The 23,150-nt window shown below is 54.5% G+C and overlaps 4 protein-coding genes across 7 annotated transcripts; 2 read left to right on the forward strand and 2 right to left on the reverse strand.

Moving 5' to 3' along the window:
- Window positions 1–50: 50 nt before the first annotated feature.
- On the reverse strand, window positions 51–5,278 carry LOC120906036 (splicing factor 3B subunit 1-like). The gene is given in 7 exon segments (XM_040317434.1): window positions 51–3,166; window positions 3,169–3,766; window positions 3,836–4,018; window positions 4,096–4,175; window positions 4,447–4,570; window positions 4,642–4,916; window positions 5,112–5,278. Coding segments are annotated over 7 exon segments (3,960 nt in total). The 5' UTR covers window positions 5,140–5,278; the 3' UTR covers window positions 51–494.
- A 2,194-nt stretch (window positions 5,279–7,472) lies between these two features.
- Window positions 7,473–12,339, forward strand: LOC120906114 (splicing factor 3B subunit 1-like). The gene is given in 7 exon segments (XM_040317567.1): window positions 7,473–7,639; window positions 7,835–8,109; window positions 8,181–8,304; window positions 8,576–8,655; window positions 8,734–8,916; window positions 8,986–10,389; window positions 10,391–12,339. Coding segments are annotated over 7 exon segments (3,963 nt in total). The 5' UTR covers window positions 7,473–7,611; the 3' UTR covers window positions 12,260–12,339.
- Window positions 12,340–13,732: 1,393 nt separating this feature from the next.
- On the reverse strand, window positions 13,733–17,722 carry LOC120906448 (amidophosphoribosyltransferase-like). 4 transcript variants are annotated; one of them, XM_040318141.1, is made up of 5 exons: window positions 17,705–17,722; window positions 17,141–17,637; window positions 14,944–15,731; window positions 14,515–14,870; window positions 13,733–14,432 (listed from the first exon to the last, which is right to left on the reverse strand). In XM_040318141.1, the coding sequence occupies exons 3-5, from the start codon at window positions 15,725–15,727 to the stop codon at window positions 13,938–13,940; spliced, it is 1,635 nt and encodes a 544-aa protein (XP_040174075.1). In that variant the 5' UTR covers window positions 15,728–15,731; window positions 17,141–17,637; window positions 17,705–17,722; the 3' UTR covers window positions 13,733–13,937. The 4 variants fall into 4 exon arrangements, with proteins under 4 accessions (XP_040174075.1, XP_040174077.1, XP_040174079.1 ...); XM_040318143.1 differs by lacking the exon at window positions 17,705–17,722 and having other exon boundaries at window positions 17,141–17,678; XM_040318145.1 differs by lacking the exons at window positions 17,141–17,637; window positions 17,705–17,722 and adding an exon at window positions 16,012–16,242.
- A 3,160-nt stretch (window positions 17,723–20,882) lies between these two features.
- LOC120906513 (multifunctional protein ADE2) lies at window positions 20,883–22,635 on the forward strand. The gene is made up of 3 exons (XM_040318245.1): window positions 20,883–21,051; window positions 21,204–21,665; window positions 21,737–22,635. Exons 1-3 carry the CDS (start codon window positions 21,033–21,035, stop codon window positions 22,537–22,539), a joined length of 1,284 nt encoding a protein of 427 aa, XP_040174179.1. The 5' UTR covers window positions 20,883–21,032; the 3' UTR covers window positions 22,540–22,635.
- Window positions 22,636–23,150: the final 515 nt, after the last annotated feature.

A 23,150-nucleotide genomic window follows, 5' to 3' on the forward strand; every position in this document is an offset into this window, starting at 1 on the left:
TCAGAGCGTTTTTTTTTTCAATTTTGAGTGACTTTCGAACGCTTTCAAGGTTGTGATTGTTGCTAAAAATATTTATTTGCCTTTGTGGTGCACACTATCGGAGCAATACTTATCATAGATGGGCTAAAGTAAAAACATAACTCTTCACCTTCTCCCTACACAATTTCGTCTATTCTTGGGAACCAGAGTCCTTTTCGTTCACGATGCTTCCTGTGCCCTGTTCACTGTTCCTTTCTGTAAGATGGTTATCAAATATAATGATGCAGTTTACCAACACTGTAACACGACGCGACGCCTACCATCCGGACTGACCGAACCAATGGGAGCAAATCGTTCGATGCGTCCGTCGGTGCTGCAGATAGCCTAGATAGCCTGGTCGCTTCCCTTACAACTAACACGCTACAATTATTCAGTTATCCATGAGTTATGTACATTTTCGCACGTGTTTGGAGCGCGAACACTTGTTTCACCGAGCCACACAAAAGACCAGAAGCTTAGAGGTTGTACTCCAGCTCGTACCGAATGTACTGGTTCTTGGGATCGTTGGTGATGCGCGGGTAGCCGACGATCAGCGCGTCCTGGGCGCCGATGTACAGCGAGTTGTAGATCTTCCAGTAGACGTCGCGCACCTTGCGGGCGGGATGGAACAGGCCCTGCAGCGTGTACTGCAGTATCTTGATCGGGCCGAGCGCCACCCGCAGCCCCTCGACCGCGTCCATGAACGCCTGCACCAGATGGGGCGACGTCTCGAAGATGTTCGGCCAGACGTAGTTCAGCAGATGGATGAGCGCGTCCTCGCACCCGAACCCGTACACGCCGAGCGCCATGTGCTTGATCGCGGCGCAGGCCGTCTGCCGGTGGACGAGGTCGCGATCCATCAGCGCGTCCTCCAGCAGCGGGCAGACGGCGTAGATGTAGTCCTTGCCCATCTCGCCGATGTACTCGAACAGGAAGGAGAGCGACTTGAGCACGCCGTTCTGCACGTTCAGCTCCGGCACGCGGTACTCGTTCATGAGCGCGGGCAGCACGGTGAACGGGCGGCACGTTTCCGCCACGATCGCGATGGCGACCGTGGTGCAGACGCGGTTCTGGCGCTCCTGCACCTTCAGGTTGTTGAGCAGCGTCGCCAGCACGTCGTGCGGCCCGATCGCCTTCGCGATGTACCCGAACGTGTTGACCGTCGCGCGCCGGATCGCCTTCTTGTGGGCCTTCAGCAGCTCGAGCAGCTCGAAGCAGATGCGCATCCACTCGCGCGCGGACACGTACTCGGGGCCGCGGTCCGCGATGCGCCCGACCAGATCGATGCAGTTCTCCTGCACCTTCTCGTGCCGGTTCTTCAGGATGGGCGTCAGCCGCGGCAGCAGATCCTTGATCGGGGGCGTCATCTTCGTCATGCCGATCACGTTCACGATCGCCTTCAGCGCGCCCAGTATCGAGCCGAGCACCTCCGGGTACTCCTCGCCGAGGTACTCGTACAGCACCACGCCGAGATGGCCCATCAGCTTCTCCTCCTGGCACGTCTTCATCACGACGGCGATGCGCGAGATCAGGTCGGCCGCCTGCTGCCGCACCTTGGCCGACTTGTTGTTCAGCCGCCACAGGATGGTGCCGCAGATCTGCGGCAGGTACGGCTTGACGCGCTTGCTCAGCTGGTTCACGATCGTGCCGAACCCGTTCAGCATCACCACGTCCTCGGTCGTCTGCTCCTGGAACGCGTACAGTATGCCGTCGATCAGCTGCTCCTCCAGGCGCGAGTCGATGTCGGCCGCGCCCAGGTTCGCCATTATCTTCTCGATCGTCTCCATCACCATCTTGCGGTACTGCTCGTTCTCGTCCTTGAGGTCGTCGACCACGCGGTTCACGATCTCGGACGCGCCGACCTTGTTCGCGATCTCGACCGTCGTGTCGACCAGCTGCCGGTAGTTGCGCCGGTCGAGCGCCATCCGGTGGTTCCAGAAGTGCTTGAAGAAGTGCGGCAGGATCTCCTCCTTGATGTACTGCGCCTCCACGCCGTCCGTCGCGCAGCACTGCTTCACCACCTTCAGCACGATCTTCTTCATCTCCTCGTCCGGCGACTGGAACTCGCGGATCAGGATCAGCATCACCTCGCGCGTGTAGTAGTTCGCGTACTCGGCGTCCATCAGCGGGATCAGGTAGCCGATGGCCTTCAGGAACGCGGCCAGCCCCTTGCCGCGGTGCGTCCGAATGCCCTTCCACAGCGGCTTCAGCACCGAGTCGAACGATTCGATGCCGTACGGCGTGGCCGCCTCGGCCAGCGCCGCCAGCGCCAGGGCCGTGATCGTGCGCACCTTCTGCTGCTCGTCCACCAGCCCGTGCTCGATGATCTCGACCAGCGACTTGAGGTGGGGCAGGATGGCGCAGCCCATCAGGATCGCGATCTGCTGCACGATCTTGATGCCGGTGTGGCGCGCCTGCCACGACTTCTTGCTCTTGCACACCGCCTTCAGGAAGGGCAGCAGCGACGGGATGCCCAGCGCGGATGCGACGACGGCGAACGCGCGCGCGGTCGTGTTGCGCACGTACTCGTCGATGTTGTCGATGTCCGGGCGCATCGTCGAGATCATCGTGGCCAGCCCGGCCGCCTTCGCCAGGTTCGAGATGATCTCGCGCCCCTCCACGCGCGCATAGTAGTCCTCGTCGATCAGCAGCGGCTCGATCACGACCAGTATCTTGTGCACGTACGGGCGCACCAGATCGTCCAGCTTGTACAGGATGCGGTCGATCACCTTCACCAGCAGATGGCGCTCCTGGTCCTCGAGCGTGGGGCTCATCAGCAGCGGCAGGATCTGGTTGAACAGCGGGCCCGCGCCGAACTCGCGCGACTTGTCGGTGATCTGGCGCAGGGCCGCCTTACGCATCGGCGGCGTGCCGTTCTTGATCTTCAGCAGCAGCTTCATGATCTTGCGCTCCTTCTGCTCCTCCGGGCTGAGGGCGTCCTCGTCCACCTCCACCAGCAGCTTGTCGAAGTACTGCGCGTCCTCCGGCTTCATGAACGGCAGGTTGCCCTTGGGCTGGTTGTCCACGAACTTGGCCGATTTGTCCTCGGTCTGGATGAAGAAGGCGGCCGGTGTGCCGGCGATCGGCGTCGGCGTAGCGGTCAGCTTGCGGGCCGGCGTCCGGATCGGGATGTAGCCGGCCGGCGGGGCAGAATCTTGTACCCGGGCGGGAACATAACGTCCAGCTCCTCGTCGGTGAACGGCCGGTTGCGCTCGTCGATCTCCTTCTCCCACCGGTACGCCTGCAGCTGCTCGGGCGTCATGGACGCGAGATGGCCCGGCGTCGGCGTAGCCATCGCCATCGCCTTGTGCCCGATGGGCGTCGTGCCGCCGGGCGTGAGCAGCGGGGTCGCGTGACCCGGCGTCGTCGTGCCGTGCGGTGTCGGCGTCATCGCAATCGACGGCGTCATTGCCGACGGGGTGGCATTCGAGGGGGTTTCATCCCAGCGCGACCGTCGCTTGGAGGCGGGCGTCGTGCCCTCGAGCAGCACGCCGTCGCCCGACACGCGATCGGCCCGGGGAGTTTCGGCCCACGAGTGGCCCGGCGTTTCGCGCTCGGTTTTCGGGGTCTCGTCCCAGCGATTCCGCCTGGTCGACTTTTCGGCGGGCGTTTCCCGACCGGGCGTGGTCGCCGCACCGGACACGTGGGCCGGTGTTGCGTCCCAGATGCGCACGTTCGGTGTGGCGCCGGGCGTCTCGCTGCCCTTGTGTCCGGGCGTTTCGTCCCACCGGTGGTCGGCTGGCGTTTTCTGCGGAAGAAACGAACGTGTCACGGAACGGTGCGTGCAAATGGTGGCGCGTTCGGCTGCACTACTTACCTCGGCATCCCACGATGGGGTCGCTGGCACGGCGAGCTTCTTCGGCGCTACAAACTGCTCGTCGACTGCTTGATCCCAGCGGCCACGCTTCTTCGCCTCGACCGGTGCCGGTTTCGCGGCCTGCGCGGTCGAATTGATTTTCAGCGAGCCATCCTTCGCCTTTTCCTGGATTTTCTTACGAAGCTGTTGGACGAAAACGGGAGGCAAATGTAAATCCACCTTGCTTTCGGAGGGAACCGCGGCTTCGACGAGCAACTTACCTCTGCTTCCTCGCCCTTCAGCATCTGTTCGCGCATAATCTCCGTGTACGATCGCGAGCCCACATCCGGCGTTTTGCCTCCTGCAAGAAATGTTGCCGATAAAACAAGCTGCAGTGATTTACTTTCATTTGCTTTCGTAATCGAAACGTACGTACGACTTTCGGCATTAGTCAAAAGCTTCTAACACCGCATGGCGGCAGTCTTTCAACCGTTTCTAAAACCCTTTCAAACAAACCATCTCTAGGAAAAGGAAAACATTCAGTCTGCGAACCAGATTGTTTCCCCTGCCTCGTTCCCAGGCCTTCTACGTGCTTCTACTTGCTTTTTCTATCCTACGACCCACATACGTACCATCTGCAAACGGATCGACACGCTCCGGTGAAATGACCAGCCGTCTTCGCTTTTGTCTGTACTCATCCTCCTTTTCCGCCACCGTCGGTTTACGTCGCTCGGCAAACGGATCGTAGTCCTCGCCCTGGGAACGAAACAAAGCACATTAGCGACAAAGAAGCGCTGGCAGACGAACCATCGGACGACCATGCTTACCTGGCCCATCTCGTTGAGCAGTGCCGCCGGTGCCGTGTAACCCATGGGTCGGTTGTTCCGCCCGATGGGCAAGCCCTCGTCCTCCTCATCGTCGATGTCGTCGTTTGGCGCGATCGATGTGACGTATCCTTCGTATTTGCTGTTGGTATCACCGCCATCGTAAAGATCAATGTCGAAGTACCCTCTGTCGGCCAAACCTACCCCCTTATCCTTTGCCGCTTCGGCGTTCAGCTCCTTCTTCTTGGCCTGCAAGTCCCGGATGTGAGACTCGATGTCTGCAACGAAACAAAGACGATGAGCTTACTGTATCGACTGTGCCACTGCGGGGCCATGGTGGGCTTTTCACACAGCTGGCGCACCGACTCGCCAAACATATGCGTCTCGGGGCGGGTGGCGAAATCACCTTACAATGTGAACCGTGCTGGCGGTGTGCCGCACCAAACTGGCCTTCTGCTGATTGGTCTACTTACCCTCGTGAGTACGTGCTATGTTTTCCATCACTTTAGAACTTAATTAACTTACAGAAAGGTGTACTGTACACTGTTTGGTCTTATTCTACAATTATTATTCTATTCGCAAATGCAGAAGCTTGTATTGACGTTTTGCTTCCGACTCCGGTACCAGCAGGCTGCATCACTGCCCGCTTGCATGACAGCAACAGTGACACATGCGTTATGGAAAGCCGACGGGGCGCTGTGGTAGCTTCGGTCTACATGGCTTCGGTGCTATAAAATGTGTTAAAATCACAGCACCATTGAGCGAGAATGTCTGAGAACGGCGCCCTCGTTATGTTTCACCGTAAAAGTGATTTAGTGTATTTACAGTAGAGCGTCGATTATCCGGGCAGCTCGGGACCGGACGGTTGCCGGTTAATCGATTTGCACGGATAATGGTCCAAGAAATGTCAAACGCATATAAAACATATGAAATTCACTAGTTTTATTATTAATTCACCGAAAATCAATCGATTAATCGTTAGTACAACATTATTTTAATCTGTAGATTTAACAACTGTTCATGAACAAAAATGAATTTCGAAAATACCCTTAGACACTACCGAGCTGCACAAGAAACTGGTTACCCAATTGATTATCGCTGCAAACTTTCGCCGTACGTATGAACAGCTGTCAGATTTTTGCGCACGGTTAAGCCGCCCGCCGGTTAATCCGTCCCCGGATAATCGACGTTCTACTGTATTTATGTTTTTGAACATTCATTAAGCATTAAACATTCATAGAAGAAGTTTAAGAGCTATCAATCTTTTTGTTATTTCTAACTTGAAATTCCTTTCCTTTATTTTGGATTTTCAATACTTGCCCAAGTAGCCTTAAGAAACTCTATTTGATTATTAACAGTTTTTTAAAGCCTTTAATAATCAAAGCTTCGGTCAATACAGCCATCTCTGTCGATTTGTTCGTTGAGTTTGACATTTTTCGTTAAAAATACCGGCTAAATTTTAAAATTTTAACGAATCATTGACGAAGCCAGGAAAGCGTTACGCAGTGTTTTAAGCCCTGAAATTACTGCTGTATGGAAAGCTAAAAGTAATACTTTTAGGCATACTTTTAACGGTTTCTTAACAGGATTGTGCTACTTGGGATATAGCCTTCTAAATTTCCGATCAAAAATCTATATGAATGATCGTGTGGTCAGATATAAGGGTAACAACACCAATGACTATTATTCAAATCTCACTTGCTTTAGTGCTGGCGGGTTTCCATTGGGGTTTAGTATTTGAACAATCGAATCGCCGTTCTAGTTCTAGCGATGCATAACTTCAATGCGCAACTATACAACAGTACAAAGGAAATGAGAAAGCTCTCCTCCAAGCGAGGAAGCTCCACTGGTTGGGTTTTCCACCAACAGAGAGCGCCACCCCATCCCAAGTAGCACAATCCTGTTAAGAAACCGTTAAAAGTATTACTTTTAGCATTCCATACAGCAGTAATTCCGGGGCTTAAATCACTGCGTAACGCTTTCCTGGCTTCGTCAATGATTCGTTAAAATTTTAAAATTTAGCCGGTATTTTTAACGAAAAATGTCAAACTCAACGAACAAATCGACAGAGATGGCTGTATTGACCGAAGCTTTGATTATTAAAGGCTTTAAAAAACTGTTAATAATCAAATAGAGTTTCTTAAGGCTACTTGGGCAAGTATTGAAAATCCAAAATAAAGGAAAGGAATTTCAAGTTAGAAATAACAAAAAGATTGATAGCTCTTAAACTTCTTCTATGAATGTTTAATGCTTAATGAATGTTCAAAAACATAAATACAGTAGAACGTCGATTATCCGGGGACGGATTAACCGGCGGGCGGCTTAACCGTGCGCAAAAATCTGACAGCTGTTCATACGTACGGCGAAAGTTTGCAGCGATAATCAATTGGGTAACCAGTTTCTTGTGCAGCTCGGTAGTGTCTAAGGGTATTTTCGAAATTCATTTTTGTTCATGAACAGTTGTTAAATCTACAGATTAAAATAATGTTGTACTAACGATTAATCGATTGATTTTCGGTGAATTAATAATAAAACTAGTGAATTTCATATGTTTTATATGCGTTTGACATTTCTTGGACCATTATCCGTGCAAATCGATTAACCGGCAACCGTCCGGTCCCGAGCTGCCCGGATAATCGACGCTCTACTGTAAATACACTAAATCACTTTTACGGTGAAACATAACGAGGGCGCCGTTCTCAGACATTCTCGCTCAATGGTGCTGTGATTTTAACACATTTTATAGCACCGAAGCCATGTAGACCGAAGCTACCACAGCGCCCCGTCGGCTTTCCATAACGCATGTGTCACTGTTGCTGTCATGCAAGCGGGCAGTGATGCAGCCTGCTGGTACCGGAGTCGGAAGCAAAACGTCAATACAAGCTTCTGCATTTGCGAATAGAATAATAATTGTAGAATAAGACCAAACAGTGTACAGTACACCTTTCTGTAAGTTAATTAAGTTCTAAAGTGATGGAAAACATAGCACGTACTCACGAGGGTAAGTAGACCAATCAGCAGAAGGCCAGTTTGGTGCGGCACACCGCCAGCACGGTTCACATTGTAAGGTGATTTCGCCACCCGCCCCGAGACGCATATGTTTGGCGAGTCGGTGCGCCAGCTGTGTGAAAAGCCCACCATGGCCCCGCAGTGGCACAGTCGATACAGTAAGCTCATCGTCTTTGTTTCGTTGCAGACATCGAGTCTCACATCCGGGACTTGCAGGCCAAGAAGAAGGAGCTGAACGCCGAAGCGGCAAAGGATAAGGGGGTAGGTTTGGCCGACAGAGGGTACTTCGACATTGATCTTTACGATGGCGGTGATACCAACAGCAAATACGAAGGATACGTCACATCGATCGCGCCAAACGACGACATCGACGATGAGGAGGACGAGGGCTTGCCCATCGGGCGGAACAACCGACCCATGGGTTACACGGCACCGGCGGCACTGCTCAACGAGATGGGCCAGGTAAGCATGGTCGTCCGATGGTTCGTCTGCCAGCGCTTCTTTGTCGCTAATGTGCTTTGTTTCGTTCCCAGGGCGAGGACTACGATCCGTTTGCCGAGCGACGTAAACCGACGGTGGCGGAAAAGGAGGATGAGTACAGACAAAAGCGAAGACGGCTGGTCATTTCACCGGAGCGTGTCGATCCGTTTGCAGATGGTACGTATGTGGGTCGTAGGATAGAAAAAGCAAGTAGAAGCACGTAGAAGGCCTGGGAACGAGGCAGGGGAAACAATCTGGTTCGCAGACTGAATGTTTTCCTTTTCCTAGAGATGGTTTGTTTGAAAGGGTTTTAGAAACGGTTGAAAGACTGCCGCCATGCGGTGTTAGAAGCTTTTGACTAATGCCGAAAGTCGTACGTACGTTTCGATTACGAAAGCAAATGAAAGTAAATCACTGCAGCTTGTTTTATTGGCAACATTTCTTGCAGGAGGCAAAACGCCGGATGTGGGCTCGCGATCGTACACGGAGATTATGCGCGAACAGATGCTGAAGGGCGAGGAAGCAGAGGTAAGTTGCTCGTCGAAGCCGCGGTTCCCTCCGAAAGCAAGGTGGATTTACATTTGCCTCCCGTTTTTCGTCCAACAGCTTCGTAAGAAAATCCAGGAAAAGGCGAAGGATGGCTCGCTGAAAATCAATTCGACCGCGCAGGCCGCGAAACCGGCACCGGTCGAGGCGAAGAAGCGTGGCCGCTGGGATCAAGCAGTCGACGAGCAGTTTGTAGCGCCGAAGAAGCTCGCCGTGCCAGCGACCCCATCGTGGGATGCCGAGGTAAGTAGTGCAGCCGAACGCGCCACCATTTGCACGCACCGTTCCGTGACACGTTCGTTTCTTCCGCAGAAAACGCCAGCCGACCACCGGTGGGACGAAACGCCCGGACACAAGGGCAGTGAGACGCCCGGCGCCACACCGAACGTGCGCATCTGGGACGCAACACCGGCTCACGTGTCCGGTGCGGCGACCACGCCCGGTCGGGAAACGCCCGCCGAAAAGTCGACCAGGCGGAATCGCTGGGACGAGACGCCGAAAACCGAGCGCGAAACGCCGGGCCACTCGTGGGCCGAAACTCCCCGGGCCGATCGCGTGTCGGGCGACGGCGTGCTGCTCGAGGGCACGACGCCCGCCTCCAAGCGACGGTCGCGCTGGGATGAAACCCCCTCGAATGCCACCCCGTCGGCAATGACGCCGTCGATTGCGATGACGCCGACACCGCACGGCACGACGACGCCGGGTCACGCGACCCCGCTGCTCACGCCCGGCGGCACGACGCCCATCGGGCACAAGGCGATGGCGATGGCTACGCCGACGCCGGGCCATCTCGCGTCCATGACGCCCGAGCAGCTGCAGGCGTACCGGTGGGAGAAGGAGATCGACGAGCGCAACCGGCCGTTCACCGACGAGGAGCTGGACGTGATGTTCCCGCCCGGGTACAAGATTCTGCCCCCGCCGGCCGGCTACATCCCGATCCGGACGCCGGCCCGCAAGCTGACCGCTACGCCGACGCCGATCGCCGGCACACCGGCCGCCTTCTTCATCCAGACCGAGGACAAATCGGCCAAGTTCGTGGACAACCAGCCCAAGGGCAACCTGCCGTTCATGAAGCCGGAGGACGCGCAGTACTTCGACAAGCTGCTGGTGGAGGTGGACGAGGACGCCCTCAGCCCGGAGGAGCAGAAGGAGCGCAAGATCATGAAGCTGCTGCTGAAGATCAAGAACGGCACGCCGCCTATGCGCAAGGCGGCCTTGCGCCAGATCACCGACAAGTCGCGCGAGTTCGGCGCGGGCCCGCTGTTCAACCAGATCCTGCCGCTGCTGATGAGCCCCACGCTCGAGGACCAGGAGCGCCATCTGCTGGTGAAGGTGATCGACCGCATCCTGTACAAGCTGGACGATCTGGTGCGCCCGTACGTGCACAAGATACTGGTCGTGATCGAGCCGCTGCTGATCGACGAGGACTACTATGCGCGCGTGGAGGGGCGCGAGATCATCTCGAACCTGGCGAAGGCGGCCGGGCTGGCCACGATGATCTCGACGATGCGCCCGGACATCGACAACATCGACGAGTACGTGCGCAACACGACCGCGCGCGCGTTCGCCGTCGTCGCATCCGCGCTGGGCATCCCGTCGCTGCTGCCCTTCCTGAAGGCGGTGTGCAAGAGCAAGAAGTCGTGGCAGGCGCGCCACACCGGCATCAAGATCGTGCAGCAGATCGCGATCCTGATGGGCTGCGCCATCCTGCCCCACCCTCAAGTCGCTGGTCGAGATCATCGAGCACGGGCTGGTGGACGAGCAGCAGAAGGTGCGCACGATCACGGCCCTGGCGCTGGCGGCGCTGGCCGAGGCGGCCACGCCGTACGGCATCGAATCGTTCGACTCGGTGCTGAAGCCGCTGTGGAAGGGCATTCGGACGCACCGCGGCAAGGGGCTGGCCGCGTTCCTGAAGGCCATCGGCTACCTGATCCCGCTGATGGACGCCGAGTACGCGAACTACTACACGCGCGAGGTGATGCTGATCCTGATCCGCGAGTTCCAGTCGCCGGACGAGGAGATGAAGAAGATCGTGCTGAAGGTGGTGAAGCAGTGCTGCGCGACGGACGGCGTGGAGGCGCAGTACATCAAGGAGGAGATCCTGCCGCACTTCTTCAAGCACTTCTGGAACCACCGGATGGCGCTCGACCGGCGCAACTACCGGCAGCTGGTCGACACGACGGTCGAGATCGCGAACAAGGTCGGCGCGTCCGAGATCGTGAACCGCGTGGTCGACGACCTCAAGGACGAGAACGAGCAGTACCGCAAGATGGTGATGGAGACGATCGAGAAGATAATGGCGAACCTGGGCGCGGCCGACATCGACTCGCGCCTGGAGGAGCAGCTGATCGACGGCATACTGTACGCGTTCCAGGAGCAGACGACCGAGGACGTGGTGATGCTGAACGGGTTCGGCACGATCGTGAACCAGCTGAGCAAGCGCGTCAAGCCGTACCTGCCGCAGATCTGCGGCACCATCCTGTGGCGGCTGAACAACAAGTCGGCCAAGGTGCGGCAGCAGGCGGCCGACCTGATCTCGCGCATCGCCGTCGTGATGAAGACGTGCCAGGAGGAGAAGCTGATGGGCCATCTCGGCGTGGTGCTGTACGAGTACCTCGGCGAGGAGTACCCGGAGGTGCTCGGCTCGATACTGGGCGCGCTGAAGGCGATCGTGAACGTGATCGGCATGACGAAGATGACGCCCCCGATCAAGGATCTGCTGCCGCGGCTGACGCCCATCCTGAAGAACCGGCACGAGAAGGTGCAGGAGAACTGCATCGATCTGGTCGGGCGCATCGCGGACCGCGGCCCCGAGTACGTGTCCGCGCGCGAGTGGATGCGCATCTGCTTCGAGCTGCTCGAGCTGCTGAAGGCCCACAAGAAGGCGATCCGGCGCGCGACGGTCAACACGTTCGGGTACATCGCGAAGGCGATCGGGCCGCACGACGTGCTGGCGACGCTGCTCAACAATCTGAAGGTGCAGGAGCGCCAGAACCGCGTCTGCACCACGGTCGCCATTGCGATCGTGGCGGAAACGTGCCGCCCGTTCACCGTGCTGCCCGCGCTCATGAACGAGTACCGCGTGCCGGAGCTGAACGTGCAGAACGGCGTGCTCAAGTCGCTCTCCTTCCTGTTCGAGTACATCGGCGAGATGGGCAAGGACTACATCTACGCCGTCTGCCCGCTGCTGGAGGACGCGCTGATGGATCGCGACCTCGTCCACCGGCAGACGGCCTGCGCCGCGATCAAGCACATGGCGCTCGGCGTGTACGGGTTCGGGTGCGAGGACGCGCTCATCCATCTGCTGAACTACGTCTGGCCGAACATCTTCGAGACGTCGCCCCATCTGGTGCAGGCGTTCATGGACGCGGTCGAGGGGCTGCGGGTGGCGCTCGGCCCGATCAAGATACTGCAGTACACGCTGCAGGGCCTGTTCCATCCCGCCCGCAAGGTGCGCGACGTCTACTGGAAGATCTACAACTCGCTGTACATCGGCGCCCAGGACGCGCTGATCGTCGGCTACCCGCGCATCACCAACGATCCCAAGAACCAGTACATTCGGTACGAGCTGGAGTACAACCTCTAAGCTTCTGGTCTTTTGTGTGGCTCGGTGAAACAAGTGTTCGCGCTCCAAACACGTGCGAAAATGTACATAACTCATGGATAACTGCAGCACCGACGGACGCATCGAACGATTTGCTCCCATTGGTTCGGTCAGTCCGGATGGTAGGCGTCGCGTCGTGTTACAGTGTTGGTAAACTGCATCATTATATTTGATAACCATCTTACAGAAAGGAAAAGCAAATTTGAGATTCATGAAAGGCAAGAATAGACGATACTATGCAGGAAGTAGAACAGGCGTTTTGATTTTTTTTTTCTGTATCGCATCTATGATAAGTCTAGCACCTATAATATATTTTTACACAATCGTTTAATTAGGAAGTAAATGTTTGAGTGTTTTCAATGAAAGTACATTTTCCGAAATATTTCAAAAATAAATATTTGTCCTAATTGGATTAATCTTAAATGAAGAAAATGATAAAGAGAAGATTAAATAATTATTTAACACAACCGTATCATCGTAACTAGTGGCGGGAGCTCGGAATCGGACCTACCCGATTCCGATACCGTTTTTGAGAATCAATTCTGGAGCCGATTTCGATTCCGGATTTGACTCCGATTCCAATAAGCTCCGAAAGCGGAGTCGACCTGGGAATTCCAATTTGCCCCGGAAATGAAATCAGAATTGACTCCAGAGTTGGAATTAGCTGCGGAATGAGAATCAGTTCTTTAATTGAAATAAGAGGCTTCAGAAGCGAAATCAATCCGGAAATCTTCATGAGAATGGACCCAAACGCCTATTCTTATAGAGATGCCGATTCTGGCCCCGATTCTGAAACCGATTCTGATTCCGTAGCTGATTTCGGAGCCGAATTCGGTAATAATTCCGGAGCCAATTCCTATTCCGGAATCGATTCCAACGAAAACTTATTTTTTCCCATCACCAATCCCCAGCCGCAAAATCGGGTTTTCGCCGCGATTTTCGACCAAGCGAAAATAAAAATTATCCCGCTGCGCAAATTTCTTCTTTTCTTCTGCGAAATTCGCTAGATCGCTACATAGCTCCACACGACGTCCACACGACGTCCGAAATCTTCAATTTTGCGGCTAGGGTGATTAGCTCATCATGGACACAAACCTGTAATTTTGTTTCTCGCTAGGTGTCGCTGCTGTGCGAGGCAAAGATGATTGATTTTAAATTCAAATTGCCCGTTACTCTGCAATAATAATCACCTACCGTTCTTTTACGTGTAAACAGTGCTTGTCTGTTCCATAATTGACAAAGAAAGTTAGAAAAAAATGTTTCTATGAAGAGCCTTTTTGCGCAACATGTTTCATGTTTTTGTATACAATTTGTAGCACAAAAAAGCCTACCACAAACAATCCAGCGAGCCCCAAAGCGATAGAGCCGATCGACCCGGCCCCATGTTTAGTCGTGATGCGTTCGCCTTACTTTGTACTTTGTATAAACCAAACACCCAAAGGGACGCAAGATTGCTCGTGTTGATAAAGTCCAGCCAAATCGCGCTCGCTCGCGTATTTATTTTTCTCATCGCAAAATCGTACGATTACATTACGTCACTATGTGCTTACATTGTAAGTGCAGAATAGAAACAGAAGCAAAAAAAAAACACACACATACACATAAACTGCTTACAAAAAAAAAAAGAATGGAAAAGAAAAGGAAAAAGCATCTACCACTACTACCACTCTAGCTCGTCCGGCAGCCCGCCCGGGTAGTCGCCGGTGAGGCAGGCGGTACAGTGGCCGACCTGTTCCGGCTTCTTCACCGCCATGTTCAGCTGGACCGCCTTCTTCAGCCCGTCCACACTGAGGTACGCTAAGCTGTCCGCGCCGACGTACTTGGCCAGCTCCTCCGCGTTCAGCTTGTTCGCGATCAGCTCCTCGCGCGTCGGAATGTTGATGCCCATGTAGCACGGGTAGAGCAGGGGCGGGCTGGCTATCCGGATGTGCACCTCCAGGGCGCCGGCATCCCGCAGCAGCTTGATGATCGGGCCGATCGTGTTGCCGCGCACGATCGAGTCGTCGATCAGGACGAGCCGCTTGCCCGCCACGTTCTCCGACAGCGCGCCGAACTTTTTCGCCACCCCGAGCTGGCGGAGGCGCGTCGACGGCTGGATGAAGGTGCGCCCAACGTACCGGTTCTTGCACAGCACCTCGGCAAAGTTGAGATTAGCCTGGAAGGGGGAGGGGAGAAACCGTTAGCAGCCGTCACTGTGTTTCCCGCCGCCGCCGCCGCCGTCCAAACGGTTCATTTACCTCGCGAGCAAAACCGTGCGCCGCGGCCGTACCCGACTCCGGCACCGAGCTGACAATGTCCGCATCGACGCCGGCCTCGCGGGCCAGCTGGCGTCCGCACTGCAGCCGCACCGAGTACACCATCTGCCCCTCGAAGATCGAGTCGGAACGGGCGAAGTAGACGTACTCGAAGATGCAGAACGCGTGACGCCGGTTCTCCGGACAGTCGATGATGTCGATCGTCTTGATGCCGTCGCGCGTCAGCTCCACGATCTCGCCCGGCTGCACCTCCCGCACGTACCGGGCGCCGATCGACAGGAAGCCGCAGCTTTCGCTCGATATGACCCAACCCTCGGCGGGCAGCTTGTCGACCTTCTCTGTGAAGCGATAGGCGAATTAAGGGTTTAGTTTTTTTTTGTTTTGCTAGATGCTTGGTGTTGCTGCACTTACCATTGCGATAGGCGCCGATCGTGAGCGGCACGATCTTGCCAATGCAGAGCGGCCGGTTGCCGTACGGATCGCGCACGCCGTAAATCTTGTCCTTGAGCATGATCACCAGCGAGTAGGAGAGTGGCGCTAGCTGCATCAGGTGCTTGATGCGCGCCGGCCAGTCCGGCCCGTCCACCTCGCCCTCGGGCGGGTTCAGGCAGAGCGCCTGCGTGATCAGCTCCGAGTCGCTGTGCGTGGACAGGCCGACGCCCCGCTCCAGCACGTCCTTGCGCAGGCTCTCGCAGTTGACCAGCTCGCCGTTGTGCGCCACCGCGAGCGCACCGTGCGCCGTGTGCACCACGAACGGCTGGCAGTTGACCTCCTCCGACGCGGCCGAGGTCGAGTAGCGCGTGTGCCCGATGCCGAGGTTGCCCTTCAGCTTCTTCATCGAGTCGTCGGTGAAGATGTTGTTGATCATGCCCATGCCCTTGTGCACGTTGAAGTTCTTCGCGCAGTGGCCCTCGCTCGTCACGATGCCGGCCGACTCCTGGCCGCGGTGCTGCAGCGCCACCAGCCCGAGGCAGATGACCTGCGCCACGTCGATCTGCGTCGGCCATTCGCCCGTCGCAATCGCCCCGAACACGCCGCACTCGTGCGTCAGCCCGCTCGCAACCGCGCCCCGGCCCGCCCGCTTCTTCCCGAGCGGCAGCGACAGGGCGAGCTGGTCCAGGGCGGCGGTCGTCGGCTCGAGCCCCCCCTCCTCCGCCTGCTGGGACTGTGCGCGCGCCTCGTCCTTACTATCCATTGCGCTGCAGCACCGAAGGAAAGAAGAAAAAAATCGATTAAAATGTGCTTTTTAAGCCAACACACACACATGTGGATGCGTTTTTTGTTTGCTTTTCACTATGCGTGTAGCTTATTGAACCTTTTTTGTTGCTTTTTTTTGAGTGGATACAGGGAATACAGAGCAATCACGTCCACCACCGAGCAGCGCGTCGAACGCATAGACCGCCGGTCGCTACCCCTTTGCTTCCGGCGCCGACCTGCTTTGTTATTGCTGTGCAGGTTGCCCCCGTTCGGATGACCTACCCGAGTATGTGTATGTGTGCGAGCGGCAAGGATCGAGCACTATCACCAGGCCCCAGACACGTTTTTCGCGCGAGCGGCTTGCGGCAGTGTTATCAGCGCGGTGTTAGCAACGGCTGCGTCGCTCGTAAGCTGGTCGGCATCAGCGTGACGTTCGGCCGGGAACTGTAAACACGGCTCAACAACCCCTCAACAGCGCGCCTCTGAAGGGCAGTTGTTTTGATGAAGATGAATGATGCGAGCCTGTTGCTAGTGTGGAAGGGAAAAACCCTTGTTGTGGGGGAGGGAAAAGGGGGGGGGGAAGGGGGGGGCTTCTTGGGGAGCCCTTTTTTTTGCGCAAGCGAAAATATTCCATTCGCATCATACGCGCAGTTGTGATTAGAATCCGGATCTAGATTAGTTGACAGATGAACAGCTTTGGTTTTTGTGCTTTTTTTTGTTTGCGCGAGCGCTTTCAACTGCTTTCTACTGGAAGAAGTTCAGCAGGTTGCGGGTTCAGAGTTTCAGTCCCATTCCTATGCTGATTAGATCCTCGGACACGTTGGAAATCGGAACGCTGACTTTCTGCAGTCGGTCAAGGTCCGGCTTCACCACACCGAAGGGGCAATAGGTTAAGCAATCTTTAACTGATTTGTTTACCCATGGCCGAGCTTGCTCTATATGAGGGATCGTCACGAGTGGAGGACGGCACTGCACCACACTTCCAAACAATTATTTAGGCCACCTCAGGCCCTTTAGGATGAGACGCTGCATCACCAATTGCCTTTAAAACTTCACTTTCCGTACGCCGTCGTGGTTACCGCAAACCGTCTCTAACTCTAACACTCCCCGAGCCCTTCCACCCGGGTGTGCCAATTAGCACCGACAAACTAAAAACGAAGCAGCCCGACCAAGCTAACCTTACTTTAGGCTCGCTAAGCTTACTGCCGGGTGGGCCCCGAGAGCGGCACGCAGCTTTGGCCCACGTGCGTCCAGGTGCTTCCCAGGTAGCAATGCCGAAACAACACACACACACACACACGCTCTCAAATCCTGATCTCCACTCATCTCCAAGGCCGATTATCATCTCCTAGCTGTCACCCATTCGCCACCAACAAACAAACAAACCAAAAAAACCATCACCTGCGCTCACCTGTGTTGTTGTGCTGTGTACGGTAGGATTACCGGAGCTGGGGACGCCGCCGGTGCTTGGCGCTGCTTCGTTTGATTGCAGAGGGAAGTTCCTGTGTCCTGTGATGCTGCTGCGGGTGTGTATTTGGCCACAGCGAGACGGTGCGTGCGTGCGCCCGCGCGTGAGAGAGAGGCAGAGAGTGAGAAAGAAGCGATCACTTTCGCTAAGCGCGCACGTTGCCAACGGTGTAATGATGCCGAATGGGACCGAAATGATGGAGTAGGCCGCCACGCACGGAAGATCGGTCCGCGCAAGCCTCCCCCTTTTCCGCTGAGCCTGTGACCCACTTGAGAGAAGGGCCCCAAGATTCGGGATATATGTATATATGTGTGTCTGGTCTGTGTATGTATACACGTAAAAACAGTAGATTGAGGGGGGGGAGTGTCGAGGCTTCCCGAGTTTAGTGAGGGCCCTCGCTCGTTGAGGATGCTGTAGCTACGCTCCGTGGCGTCTGATCGCTGCTATGATCAACCGTGAATAGTAACTGATTTATGAGCGTTCCCATATTTCATATTTAATACTTACGGAGCACACTGCTAGAGGGGAAAAGGGGTGGAAGGGGGCAAGGGGGCAGGGTGGGAGGGAAAGAGAGGGAGCTTGGGGCGCGCACGCTTGCAGCCGGACCGTCGGGCGGTTTCTGTGCTTAGGATGGTGATAGATGTCGCTCTCGGGCGCGCTCGCGCAGCTTCGTCTCTGTGTCTGCGTGTGCGTTGCCCCTTGCGCTCTGAGATCTCTCTAGGCAAGGTTTGTCGGTGTGCAGCACGATCCACGCTCTGCGCGTTCGTGGGGGTAGGGAGGCTGTACAGCACCTCTGTACAGCTCGCCTTCCTTCACGCGCGTACCCTTAATAAGGGTACGGGCCACATTGGCACCAACACTCGCAAAAGCACGTGTGCGATTTGCTACGCAGCATCTTATCGGGCCTGCGTGCCACACTTGAGCGGTGATGATGGTGGTAGTGATGCTCCCACGAGACCCAGGGGACAGAACGCCGAATTTGCTCCGCACCTTTGGTCGGGCATCGTGCTGAGCGGTGCGCTGCGCCCGAAAGTGGGTGCTTTTTTCCGTCCGTCCTGGGGCCAGCACAATCAAACTTTAGCCGGACAAAAGCTAGTTAACGTACGCACAAAGTTGAACGGTTGAAACACACGGCAGGGCGACCTCAATCCGGAGCTGATTAGATGAAGTCGCACGAAACAAAATCTCGAACGGAGCGCGGAGAATTTGATTGACAAATTGAAGATGGAAGTACGCGTTAGGGTAATGAGGTCGTTTGGGTAGAGCTGCATCTGGGAAGAACTGCTACCACACAGAACTATCCCGATACAGTGGCTGTCAATTGACAGCTTCGATCGCTTACTGGGGCTTGTAACAAAAAAAAAAGTCGTGCAAGATTTAAGCTCCTAATAATTTAAACTTTTTGTTCAAATTTGTTATCAAACAATAACTTTATTGCTTCTTGTGATCAGTAAATTTTGCCCGACTATCACGCCAGCGCCACGGCACGAGTAAACACCATCCTAATAGGTTGCCTGTTGGCATAACAAAAAAAAAGGGCACCTTTTAAAAAATCCGCTTGCAAGTAAATATTTTTCGAAAAAAGGCGACTCCACACCCCCCTTCCGGCGCGTTCCTCGTGCGCTCAGTTTCCTGCATCGATTACAGTAATGAAAATATTATTTTCACTTTCACAGTGCGTTATCAGCGCTACGCTGCCGGCTCGAACCGATCGGCATAACAATGCTGTTTGTTACCGATCAGCAATCACTGAACGGTCGTTACATTTCAAGGCTAGCGCTGCCTTGAAGTGCGTAAGTAGGCTGTGATGGCTGTATGGCAAGAATGTACAGCGCACAAGAGAAGAGACAAAAAAAACATCAGTCAACAATCAAAGAGTCCAGCTCAACTGTAAATATTGTGGCGCAAAATAATCACTGCAAGCACTGGTTTGCTAGTATACTAGGACACAGGGTAAAACAGCACAAGGAGGTAGTGCTGTTTGGTTAACTTAAAAAAAAAATAATAAACAAAGGGAGACGTAAACGGAGAATCTTGATGAGTCACTCAACGATATAGTAATTGAGGTTCCAGCCTTGAGAGGTGAACTCAATGGGGATCTGTTTTAACTATGCCGAGGCATGTAAAGTTCTACAGTATAACTGGACAGATATCTTAACAGACGCACTAAGTCAGTTCTAAAATAGTATCCAGTTTCATAGTCTGTTTTAGTCCTGTTCCCTACCTGAATTTATGAGTTTGGAGTACAATGTACGATTATTCTCTCTAGTGGCACTAGAACTTACAACGAATACATTATACACTAGTGATAAAGGATTATAGACAGAAGTGATTATATTAAATAAACAACAAATATATGTGTATAATAAGACTTCTACTAATTGAGAGTCCAGCAGCTTGTAAAGAATCCAGCTCCAGTATTTATATTTTAATGGTGGACCTTGGCCATGGGAGATGTTCCGGAAATATCCCCACAAGACCTCCATTGAAACAAATGATTTAAAAAAAACTGAGAAACACTCGATGAAACTTGGGAAGAATCGCAACAAAACATTAGGAAGCATCCGATTATCCTTGGAAAACGGCCAAATAATCAAGGAAAATCGTGGAATGCCCGCCGTGGAATCAAATCTCAAAAGGATGAACTCCCTCCTGAATGATTGCTCCCTACTACCTATTGGATTTAAATAATGTTCTCTCCAATAATTCTGAATGACTTTGAACATGGTTTCGGTTGTGGAAACTGTAGCGCTAGTCCGTGATTACAAGCTATCGCCAGCTAGCTTTTGATTAACTAATGAGATCACAAGTAGTTGAGACATTAAAAAAGCTGTGATTGTTGCTTTTTAAAAAATCTAGATCATTCCATTCCATCCCACCGTCTCCCAATCTATCGCCAAACTAATGCCCAATCACAACAGCATCAAAAGAAACCAATCGCTCGGGTCGCGTGCACTGCACATGTGCTCCGGGTGAGGGGGTTTTCGGGAGCTGCGACAGCGAGGAAGAGATTAGCTACAATTTCGTCAATCAAGAATTTCGTTCCGGGCTCTCAAGTGCCCCGCAGCCATGTCGCACCTTCGAGATCGCCCTCTGGGCGACAACGTTAGTAACATCGCAAGAATTTAATGTGCCGTTCGTTTACGTGCGATGATGGTGCGATGATACCCCATGCACCAAGCAACGTGCGCTGTTTTCCCAACCACCCCGGAGCTATGCTCATCCCGGCAGGCACCCCAGCAGATGACCCCAGAATCAAATTGTTTTGATACAATCGGCGTAGGCAACCAGGGATGGCTGGAGCTGTTTTGGTGGCGATGGCGCAGCGACGACGTTGCCCAGTTGCCAGGAAGCAGCATCCAGCCAGCTAGCGAGGGCACAACAATAGCAGGGGCGCGCGCGCGCTTTCGCTGTGTGTGTTGACAGTGCCCGCGTGCTAATAAACTATCGCACCAACACGCCCCTGGGAGCCCTCGCGCGTCGGTTGCCCTACCAATACACAGGCAGGCGCGCATTAACAGGCAGATGATGAGCGTGATTACCACCACTACCACGGAGCTCTCTAACGCCGTAAGGGTTGATAACAGGAACATGGAGCTCTCACGCAGCAGCTTCATTGCGCGTCAGTGTGTGTGTGTGTGTGTGTGCCGTGCCGGTTTTCGGCCGGCATTGGGCCCGGGCGGCGGTATTTAGTGTGGTGAATCGTCGTCCGCTCCCTGTATTTGGTGTCTGATCGTGCCCGAGACAAGTTCACTCCAGCAAACGTCAAGGCCAGCACGGAAGAATCTCTCTTTCTCTCTCTCGCATACACACACACACACAGTTGCTGTAAAACATGGCCACCGTTACGGAAGGTAAGTTAGAACTTGTGTTTTTTTTTGCTTTGCTTTGCTTTGGCCCTCGTCTAATTCGTTTAGATTGGTTTGTGCTAATTCTTTCTGTCGCTTCTTTGTCATCGCATCAATCACACGCAATCACACGCAATGTGCTCCTACCAACCACACAGTTGGAGGCATCAAGACCGGCAAGCTGCTGATCGAGGGCAAGACGAAGCAGGTATACGATGTGCCGAGCATGCCGGGCCACTCGATCCTGCTGAACAAGGATCGCATCACCGCCCACAACGGTGTGCGGGCGCACGATCTCGAGGGCAAGGCGAAGATCTCCAATCAAACGAACGCGAAAGTGTTCACGCTGCTGAACCGGGCCGGTCTGAAGACCGCGTTCGTGCGCATGATCTCCGACAACGCGTTCCTCGCGCGCAAGTGCGACATGGTGCCGATCGAGTGGGTGACGCGCCGGGTCGCGACAGGTTCGTACCTGAAGCGCAACCCGGGCGTGAAGGAGGGCTACCGCTTCGCGCCGGCCAAGGTCGAGACGTTCTTCAAGGACGACGCGAACGACGATCCGCAGTGGAGCGAGGAGCAGATTGTGTGCGCCGGCTTCAAGGTGAACGGTGTTACGATCGGTAAGTGGTCTGAGGGGGGACACATGTGCAAATCAAGGCACTAACGCACTACTGCTACTCCTTTTGCGCAGGCCAGGACGAGGTGGACATTATGCGCCAGACGACCGCGCTCGTGTTCGAGGTGCTGGAGCGGGCCTGGGCCACCCGCAACTGTGCGCTGATCGACATGAAGATTGAGTTCGGCGTCGACGCGGACGGCCAGCTGCTGGTGGCGGATGTGATCGATTCCGACTCGTGGCGCCTCTGGCCGGCGGGCGACAAGCGCATGATGGTGGACAAGCAGGTGTACCGCAATCTGGCGAACGTGACGGCCGCCGATCTCGACGTGGTCAAGCGCAACTTTACCTGGGTCAGCGACGAGCTGGACAAGATGGACGCACCGGCCAGCCACCTGGTGGTCATACTGATGGGGTCCGCCTCGGACAAGGAGCACTGCGAGAAGATCGCCAAGCACTGTGCCGCGCTCGGGCTGAACGCGGAGCTGCGCGTGACGTCCGCGCACAAGGGCACGCAGACGACGCTGCACATGGTGAGCGAGTACGAGAGCGTGCTGAGCGAGCTGGTGTTCATCACGGTGGCGGGCCGGTCGAACGGGCTCGGCCCGGTACTGTCCGGCAACACCAACTATCCCGTCATCAACTGCCCGCCGGTCAAGCCGGAAAATGTCGAGCAGGACGTGTGGTCGAGCCTGAACCTGCCGTCCGGGCTGGGATGCGCGACCGTCCTGTACCCGGAGGCGGCCGCCCTCCACGCCGCCCAGATACTGGGCATGAAGAACTTCCTGATCTGGAGCAAGCTGCGCGTGAAGCAGCTGGACAACTTTGCCAGCCTGATCATGGCGGACAAAAAGATGCGCGGCGTACGCTCCAACTAACCCGCCACTATTATATTTTGTTATTTGCCACGCGTTTTACCCACGCAATCCTAGAATAAATATCCTGTAAATGAGTTGTTTGCTTTGTACGAAAAAGTTTGTAATTCTGGGTCTTGTTCCGCCAATCGACGTGGCGGATTGTTGGGGACGGCGGTGTTGATGTTGCTAGAATAATGCGATGCAGCCGAAGGACACAAAAAAACTGCTGCAAGGATTGAACTATCTAGCTCAGGGACGAGAGCGTGGACCTTCGCGAGATGTTACAGTTCGTAACCTTTGCTGTCGCATGGGAACAGCCCGGGGGGAGGTGTCAAAAGGCAAATTAAAACCCATTTAGCTTCATCTAAGCCGAGAGCCTTGGAGATTGTGTGTACATTGAGGAGTTAATCAACTGTTACTGTTTAAATAACAGAGCAACTGTTGACAGCTTCCGGATAGGAACATTGCCTATGTTTGTGTAGTAAACGTGTATTATAATAATTTGTTAGGTCAGTCATGTCAGGCTTGTTTTCTTCAAAGAACGTATAGCTTGTTTACTTTAAACCAACTTCAGGCAGTTCCCTGAGTTTTGTATAGCAGGGAAGATAGATTATTCGGAATAGTTCAGTTGT

This window comes from Anopheles arabiensis, chromosome X (assembly GCF_016920715.1).
Source record: "Anopheles arabiensis isolate DONGOLA chromosome X, AaraD3, whole genome shotgun sequence".
NCBI lineage: Eukaryota > Metazoa > Arthropoda > Insecta > Diptera > Culicidae > Anopheles > Anopheles arabiensis.